The 9,553-nt window shown below is 36.1% G+C and overlaps 1 protein-coding gene across 2 annotated transcripts in view; it reads left to right on the forward strand.

Annotated features, from left to right (window-relative positions):
- The window catches only part of LOC136864801 (transmembrane protein 222), a 176,781-nt gene extending 168,346 nt beyond the window's left edge, over nt 1–8,435 (forward strand). Inside the window, exons 4-5 of one of the 2 annotated variants that reach the window (XR_011017864.1) lie at nt 1,453–1,613; nt 2,490–8,435. Coding sequence is in view for 1 of the 2 variants with exons in the window: in XM_068226431.1 (XP_068082532.1) it covers nt 1,453–1,531 (79 nt within the window). In the remaining variant the exon portion in view is untranslated. Of the gene's footprint in view, nt 1–1,452 lie in introns of both variants that reach the window. The other variant, XM_068226431.1, reaches the window with a different exon arrangement.
- The last annotated feature ends 1,118 nt before the right edge of the window (nt 8,436–9,553 follow it).

Here is a 9,553-nt window from a genome sequence, read left to right on the forward strand (position 1 = left end):
ACCACTTCCTACGTGACGAGAATAATAATAAATGTCAAACTGAATTTATCACTGTTGTTCTGAATAATTCTAATACAAAGTACTCAGGCTGGCTACTGCGAATAATCTTACACCGTGCGGCAGAACTTCCACCATTGCATAACCGTTTAATAATGTTTTATCCACGACAGGTTGTGCAGAGATTCACCCGGCGACTGATAGTTTAAGAGTGTCAGTAGAATGTGTCTCTTCACTCTGCGAGAGGCCTTATTTTTATTACTCTTGTGATCTTTTCCTGGTTCATCTGAGGGCAACCCCGAGAGAAACGGATGGTCTTCTTGAATGGGTATTTGTAGGCCAAACTGGCTGTTCATATTTTCACCATTGATCGATCCAATAATTTTAACTCGCCCATCGTAATTTTATCAGGATTCGATTGCGCAGTTAAGAGATATCAATCAATTTCCTTACCCCACGTTTCTCGCGTTTCATGGAGTCCCCATTGGTGTCTTTTGCCTCTGACCAATAGCAAAAGAGATGGGTTTAATCCCTAGAAATTGACGCCTTAAATCGTAAAACTTATTGCAAATTTTTATGTCGATGACTTTCTAAAATTCTCACAGTACAAGTTCTGTGATAGAATAATTCATTTATTATTATTGGGGAAGATAGCTGGATCTCATATTTACAGAGTCAAAGGTGGCACTCCTGTATTTTGCTAACACATACGAAGAATTTTGTCATTGGCCTAGAAAGTGAAGCGGGATTTTTAAATATTCCTATTTCCTTCTGTAATCAACTTTACAAGTATATGCGCCATGGCTGGGTAATTTCGTTTCCCCATTTCTAAGAATATTTGGTGATATGCTACTGGCACGGAGCCGAATTTCGAATGTGTTTCTCTGTAGCAGTTAGTAACTTGGTCCAACTTGGCTCACCCTTTCCACTTTTGCAATTAAGGGAACAGGCACTTCGTATGATCTCTACCTCGATAAGCAGCTTAACTAGCCAGGCTTTTTAGCAATGGAAATGTTTGTTACTATTGTCCACATATAATCCTACTGGAGACATCTATGTCTGCATGTGCATTGCTGGTGTGGTAACTATTTCCCAAGTAAGCAGCTATGATCCCCAGAAACGTATGCTGGTATTACCATAAATATATCAGTTATATTTCAAATCATGATACATGTCCATCCTGTACAGGTACAGTATATTGCAGATTGAGCAGAATTTAAATTACTAATACAGTATGATTGTAACTAGAAATAGATTAATTTTTCAGATAGTTGGACTTAATCAGTGTGCATATTTTGTTTGTGAAAGGCATTGTAGAATTTTGTTGACTGAAACCTGACAAGTAAAATTTATTGTCAGTAGCATACAGGTAAATGATTAAAGATGATTGAAGTGAGGCCAATTTGTGTGTGATTGTATATCTTAAGATATTATTAATGTTTATTATCTTTTCAGTTGTGGGGGAATCCTGAGAACATGGCTGCCATTTGTTGTTATGGTGACTGCTGCATTTCTCATTGCTGTTGTCATTTAAAGTCTGGTGTAAAATTTGTCACTTGTTCAGAGACTGAGGATACTTATGAACAGAAAGAGAGGAATTGTAATCATAGCATAAGGTTTGTGTGTGATTATAGAGTATTTTAACAAAACACAGGCTACATTTAAGTGAAACTTGTTCTATAGATAGTGTGTTTTCTCATACTTACTTGATTCCACATTCAAATACCTGCTGTGGATATATATATTTTTTCACCTCTTTCTTTTAATAATTTCCTGAAATTGACTTCCATTCTTGAACTCATGATAAGAATCCACTTGATTTAAAAAAATTAAAAGCCACCTGCAGTATATGCAAATTAAAGATGTTTTTATATCAATGCATATCATCCCTGTTTCTATAAATGTAGAGAGTTGCATAGAAATCCTCAGCCTACCTGTGTATAATGTATGGAAATTTCCTTTCTCATTCATTCTGTATTTATTTCTCACTACTATTTCAAAAATGCTGTGTGGCTCAGATTTTTGAGGCGTTGGCCTTCTGTCCCCAACATGCCAGGTTGATCCTAGCTCAGTCCAGTTGTATTTGAAGGTGTTCAAATATGTCAGCCTCGTGTCAGTAGATTTACTGGCACTTTAAAGAACTCCTGTGAGACTGCATTCCACCACCTCAGCGTCTCTCAAAACCGTAAAAGTAATTAGTGGGATGTAAAGCAAATAATATCATTATTATTTCAAGAATAATAAGTTTTTCTCATGTTGGCAAGTTTTTTTTAAGACCAAGTCAAATTACAGATGATAATGTAAAAGTGAAAGGAAAGCTGAAAATGTGAAGGTAAACAACTTAAGTAAGAATTGTGTCTATTGATGTAGTAATTTTCAGTAAGGTTCTTGTGTTTGATTTGCATTCCTCTTCATTGTATTCTGCCCATAAATGTTACCTATTATACTATATATCCAATTTTATTTTTGTGTGTTCTTTATGTCCTTTTTAGCTGCCATGTATTTTTGAGAAGACTCTTTTCATTTTATATCAATATGTAGTCACTTTCTCTTAGAAGAGAGAGTTGCTGAGTGACAATGAGAATTTCAACGAAGCCCACAGTAGTGAATGGTGACAGGTCCAAGACAACATGGGCAAAATGTGAGATTTCCGAACCACCTGTAGCCCTCAAATGGGTGAAACGTCATAGAGCGTACACCTACAAATTGCGCGGCTCAGGGCCGAGCCACCTTCTAAAAATGTTGTATTGTGTGCTATTAAGTTCTCTTCGTGACATAGTTGTGGAGCAGTGTGATGCTCATATAAACAAAGGTTTTGTCCAACCTCGATGAACATTTTCAAGGGTTTCTAAATTATAATTATAATACATGTGTGTGTTACACACACATCAGTTAATTGGGAAGTCTTGTCTTTTATAAGTTATAAATTTAATTTTTGTTCCATATTGAAGTGCAATTATAAGAAATAAATACACTATATCAAGTAAATGATATTACATCAGTCTTTGGACTAGTTTCAGCAACTTAGTGGCCATCTTCATCCAAATAAAATTAAACAGATTATGTGATAACTAAAATATATGTATACCAGACAAAGACATTGTTGCAGGAATAATTATTAAAATACGTATAATAACAAAAATTATAGTTATGATCTTCTTGTCATAATATGATGTCTTTAAGTTGACTTAGGACCTCAGGCAAAGAAGTAAATCTAGAAATGATAGCCAGAATTAGTAATGAATAAACACACAGAAAGGAAATTAAAAAGGAGGAAAATTATTTATGATACTCACCTCTAATGTCTGATGTAGAACAACCACTGACTTGCTGGAGGAAGCACGCAGAACATGTAAACAAAGGAGTGGATAGGGAACAAGCACTGACCTGTTGTAGAAAGCAGGCAATGTAAACAAAGAAGTAGGTAAGGAGAGAAAAGGAGAAAGGGTGTCTAAGGTGGGGTTGAAGGATGCGGAAAGAAAGACTGCTGCTGAAAGGGTAATTTAAAGAGATTATACTAGAAAGAATTCTTTTTATCTGAGACATGATTATTAAAAATAGGAAATAAAAGGTCAAATAAAACTTCATACATTAGAGGTGAGTATCATAAATAATTTTCCTCCTTTTTAATTTCTTTTCTGTATATTTATTCATTCCTAATTCTGGCTAACATTTCCAGATTTACTTCTTTGCCTGACAATGTAATTATTAAATTACTGTAGTAATGGTCCACCTTTCAATACTATAATATGTAATATTCTAAATTACATTAATTAGGGACTAGTTTCGGCCGGGGCTGGCCATCTTCAGCCTTAATGTAAAACACCTAATAACTAAACTAATGTACATGCACACAATTGACATAAAACAAATGAAAACAAATATATACAAAGTGACATTAAAAACTGGGATGGAATTATGAATAAATTTGAAAATGAACTAGGTTCTAACATCTTGAGTATGTTCATCATTGAGAATAATTTCAAGTATTAATTTATATACACAGAACTGTTAGTTCTAATACTGCTGGGAACTGGTAAATGTTGATCCTGTAGTTTGTCATCAAATCTATTTGTGTGGTGTTAGCTATATGTAATCCATTGGACACTGCTGTAAATAACCACTAGCTGACGGGGAACTGTTAGATGTTGTTTCATCCTCAATCAAAATAATAAATGAGATGCTCTCATGGTGCTTGTTAAATCTTGCTGAAAATGTTGTTGGACATTGTCAGGACGCACATGAAGATGTGGTTAACACAGATACATTATGTCTGGTATAAAATTTTTGCAATTCATTGCGGTGCCCATGAAGTTAACCTGATAAATTAGATAAAATTAAATTAATGAATTGAATGAGAGAATGTGTTAGTTAGATGGCATAGGTTATAAGAGACTTACCTCTCAATACAGCATGAGGTGTGTGGTCTATTGTTGAGTGTGCTTCAGACTAACTGTTGTGAGATTCAAATGAAAAGGAAGGAGAGGGGGGAAGGTCAGAAGGAGAGGGGAGGGGAAGGTCAGAAGGAGAGGGGATTGATTCTTTGCCTGAGGTCCTAAGTCAACTTAACGACTAGATGATTATAACCATAATTTTTGTTATATACCGGTATGTATTTTAATGTTATAATTATTCATGCAACTTTGTCTGGTATACATATGTTTTAGTTATCTCATAATCTGTTTAGTTTTTATTAGGCTGAAGGTGTAGTGGCCGAAACTAGTCCCTATTATATTACGGGCCATTTTCTCCAAATCGAGTTAAACCTGGTATAAATTAAACCCGTTTAACTTTAGTACCTAGTTTAAAGTTGCGTCCATTTTCTCCACCAATTTCTGACACTCGTTTAGTTTAAACGGGCGAGCTGTCGTTGGCGCTAACGTTGGCTGCACTGAAGGAATAGTCGAAGGCATGGTCGATTGGAATTGGCCAATCAGAGCCAAGTAATTCAATGACCGACATTTTTGTAATAATATCAGCTGTTTGTGGCGAATTAATGCTATCGTACGTAGTGAATAAAGAACAAATTCGGCGGGATATTAGCTTTACTGATAAATAAATTGTTTACATTTGTGCGAAGTGTTTTTTTTCTTATTTTTCTCTGTCATGCTTTACCATAAACAAGTACCGTGGGCCTAATACGTGTCTTTTGATGTCTGTATTGTCTTACGGAACACACGGGAACGTTGAAATATTAAAATCCTGGTCTTTCAGCAATAGGCCTATGGTATTCCTTTCCTCAGAAAATCAACATTTATGTGAATTTCAAGTAAAATTCCAAGCATGCTCGGGATCTATCTCCTATCAAAATCCATCGCCCTCGGCCGGGATCAATCTCACAAACCTTGGATCCAGCAGACAGACCACTGAGGATGTATAATTTAGAGATGTATTACTTGATTCCATATTCGTTTATAACATAACCAAGTTCGCGATATGTCGTACTGTATGCATAATACTCTTCTCCCTATAGCATTAATATTTCTATTGCTGGTATGCTGGCAATAGATACGATGAAACATTCTTAACTATAATCTATTCTATTACAAGTTTACTAGCAAGCATGAAATACTTTATTGTTTTTCTGATCCTACAAATATATAATCTAGCGATTAGAAATTGTATACCACCGCCTCTCCTACCGTGCCGGTCAACATTCTGATGGTAAAAATATTTTCGACAAATTAGATTCGAACCGCCTTGTCACGGATTCGGCCGATGCTGACTTCACGCTTTAGCGACCAAAGCCACCAGGTACCGCATGAAGAGCGGACGTATTACACGACTTAAGTAGGAATATTTTTATGCTTCACATTACAGTATTCATACCACGAACAGTATTTTACAGTATATAATATTATAAGGAGACTGCAATTTAAGGTCTGTGGTCCCCGTTGTTAATGAAAAAAATGCCTGCTGCATCTTATCTTAAAGCAACCAGAATCATTGCTTCTAGCGAAATAGCATTATTTCGTGCAGTTGACGTTTTAAATGAATCCTTCTTCGATACTAGACAATCCTTGCTGTTCGCTTATGAATTATAAATCCATCAAAGAACTCCGTTACATCCGATTTTCCAAGATTGTAAACTTTTGTTGGAACGCGGCTTCTTAACCTCTCTTTCACATCAAAATTATTTCCTATTTAACCAAAGACTTCAATAAATTCTCCCATTTTTCTAATGCTAATACTAGGTTATAATTTTAGTACGTTTTTCATTAAAGTGCTGCAGTACTGGTAGTCAAAACTAACCCTTCTATTAGGAAAATCACAGATACGTTAATAAAATGTCAAAGTTGAATATAAACAGCAGTTTAAACCAACAATATAGAAGGTTTAACTCTGAGCCAGGTTTAAACTTGATACAAAGTTTAAACCAATATGGGGAAAATGAATGTTAGTTTAAACTCAGACTTAAACCAGATTAAAATAAACCTAGTTTAAACTCATTTGGGGAAAACGGCCCTAAGTCTTTGTCTTGCAAGTTCATTATTTTTATTTCTGTTTTGTCTGTTCTGTTTTTGCATTTTGTTCGATAAACTACCATACTGTGCAGTCTATGATTTGCATTACTTGTTGATATCAAAATATGCTTTGTAACCTACATGATTTACAATAAAAATGATTCGTATTTTGTTATCTCTGTTGTCACATTAATGCACACTGTGTGAGACTGAAACAATTTTATGTCCTCATGTCACTTTCTAAACACATATTGGTACTGTAAATAGTCCCTTCAATAGTTGGTTGTATACTGCCTAACTCCAGCTTCCAGTTGTTTTATCAGGAGCTACCAATAGTTGCAAAACTTAACCCCTCAAGTCGACAATTTATCCTGAGCTGCTCCCTTCCCAGGCAGTATTTAAATTGAAGCTCAACAGAGGTTTAGACACAATTGAGTTAAAGAAATCATAAACACGAAATATAATGTAATTACAATTTTAGGACTCCTTACCAATGTTTTTCCGTAATTTATGTGATGACAGCAGTTCTGGGTTCTCTATAACCACGAGCAATATTTGCAAAAATATATCATTTGGCTAAGTACCAAATTTGGTACCTATTTATTTCAGACATATTTACAGAATATGCAAGATATATTTTCATAGGAAATGTAGGCAGTCTGAAAATGTTCAAGTATAATTTCCAGAAAAGGCTCAATTTTATAAAGCATTTGAGGCCCTGTATATGTATTCCGTGTAGAATTGTCAACAGAATGTAAATACTGCAAGTTGAGTTGTAACCTGTCCCTCTCCATTGTTTGAGAAAATGCAGGGGCTTCTAAAAAGCCATTCTGGGTGAAATAGCTCTTCGGGGTGGGTTTCTGCATTATCCCCATCAGCATTACAAGCCCCAAGAACACACAAATTTCCTCCCCTGTCACTGGCTACCACTTCCTGGCACGTGACCTTGGTTTCAAGGGGGCGCCAAGTATACATTCTGCCGCATACCTATTTGTCTCTCAAACAATTTGGTCAATCCCTTTATCGCCATAAATCTGCAGAGAAGCATCTAAAACAGACTCAAAATACTTTTCGGTACTCGGTATACCCGTGAAGGTGATCGTTTGTGTGCTTGTGACAAAATCTACCTCTTACCGCAACCAGTGAACAGCAGATGAAGTTATTACAGCTGAAGCTGTTTCTTCTTCATCTGCGCTGTCTGCCACTTCTGCAATAACCTCTAGCTTTGCATAGTCACTGTCGTATCACTACCGAAAATATCACTTCCCGATACATCACTTCCACTACTGTCATCTATCAAAGGAATAATCGCTGTGCCTGAAAGAGTACGAAAGGGCCCAGTCATTCTTCTGCGACTGAGTAGCCTCTAGCCTGTGAAGCAAAAAAATACCTGCGAAGTGTTTGCTTTCGCTAATTCCCCTTTGTAAGTGGCAAGACTTTTCAAGTTAGATATAGTTGACAAAACGTTCTCGAGATGACAGGAAAGGACACGATACCTTCTAAAGCCGCGTCCTTGATCTATCCCTGATTGATACGAGTTAAAAGCAACAACATATATTGATCAATTTCGTATTAGTTCTAATTATAAAACAGAGATGGCAGGAAAGTACATGGATTCTCAATTCATGAGATCCCGGAAAACAGCAGCGATGTGTGTACTTCTCCCTGTACTGGCCGTTGGTGGTATCTCGAACTGGCTGAAAGAGTATAGTTCACCAGATGTACGATACCTCACACGTACTGTTCTGGAACCATTATCGTCCTGAGCTGAAAGTTTTGTTGAGATTCTCATCGACAACTCCGCAGCTCTCTCTCGTTAGTTCAGCCTGCATCATCACTACTCTGTAATGTAAACTTTAAAGACTGAACAATTTTATAATAAATAATAAGTAAAATGTTTAATTTATGTACTTGAGTGATTGAAGCTCTAATCTTGCCCATGTATGCAATAAATTGAATTTGAATTATTTCCTACATTCTTTCATTATTTATTTTAAAATAGAGTAAACCCTAGATTAATTGGACTGTTATCTATGTTATTATTAGTATTGTACTGAAATTTTCATTACTGTTTTTGCACCATAATAGCAGTGTTTTATTTAGTATTAATTATGGTAGTGTTAATTTTCATTTTAATTTATAATAATTGGTTTAGTGTATGAAAAGGTCGAATGGCCTTAACTACGCCACTAAAGACATTTATCTATCTAACAAGTAGGCAGGAAGAATAAATCAATTTCAGTTGTTTCCCACTAGCATATTGTTTCTTACTTTGATCTAAACTGCCTAAAATGTTCATAATATGCTAGCGCTTGTGGTTCTGAAGATGCTCCTATATATGTACAAAGGTGACTGGGAAAGTTTTGCAATACGCAAAAATGGTTGGCTGGAGACCCCTGTTATGGTGAGGGATGAAAAGAGGGGTGAAAACCGGTCTAGAAGACAGCAAGGCGCGACCTTCACACCAGTTGTTACCAAGCAGTGGGATTGAAAGCAAGTTAAGATGTCAGTGTGGTCTAAAGGTGAATATCGCGCAATTATCCACTACAAGTTTGCTCGTGGATTAACTGTTGACCAGCACCTGGAGGAAATTACTCCTTTGCTGAGGAAAGACTGTCCACATCGGATAACAATTTTCCTCTGGTACAAAGAGTTCCAGAGAGGAAATTTTGGGGTTGAAAGTGATCCTCGTGCTGGGCGACTGTCTGAATCAGTGACTGAGGAAAACATTGAAGCTGTGAGGAAAATGTTTCAGCAAGAGAGGCGGTTGACATATCACCAGCTATGCATTCAGTTCTACACGACCATCTCCATGTTAGAAAGGTTTGTTCCCTTTGGATACCCCATTCACTTTCAGGCCCGGTTTCTTTAAACGTATGTTAAATTTTACTTAACAAATGTTAACTAACAATTGTTATTAATTTAACACTTTGTTTAAAAGTGCCCTGTTTCATGAACACATTTCCAACATTTGTTACGAAATAATTGTTAAAGACAAATTAACACATTTCAGTGAGATTTCTGAACGCGTGTGGCAGTGAGCGTCTTTTGTTTCTTTACATAAAGCCCTTCTAGTGGTGTGTTGAAATAGT

This window comes from Anabrus simplex, chromosome 2, assembly GCF_040414725.1.
Source record: "Anabrus simplex isolate iqAnaSimp1 chromosome 2, ASM4041472v1, whole genome shotgun sequence".
NCBI classification, from domain to species: Eukaryota; Metazoa; Arthropoda; class Insecta; order Orthoptera; family Tettigoniidae; genus Anabrus; species Anabrus simplex.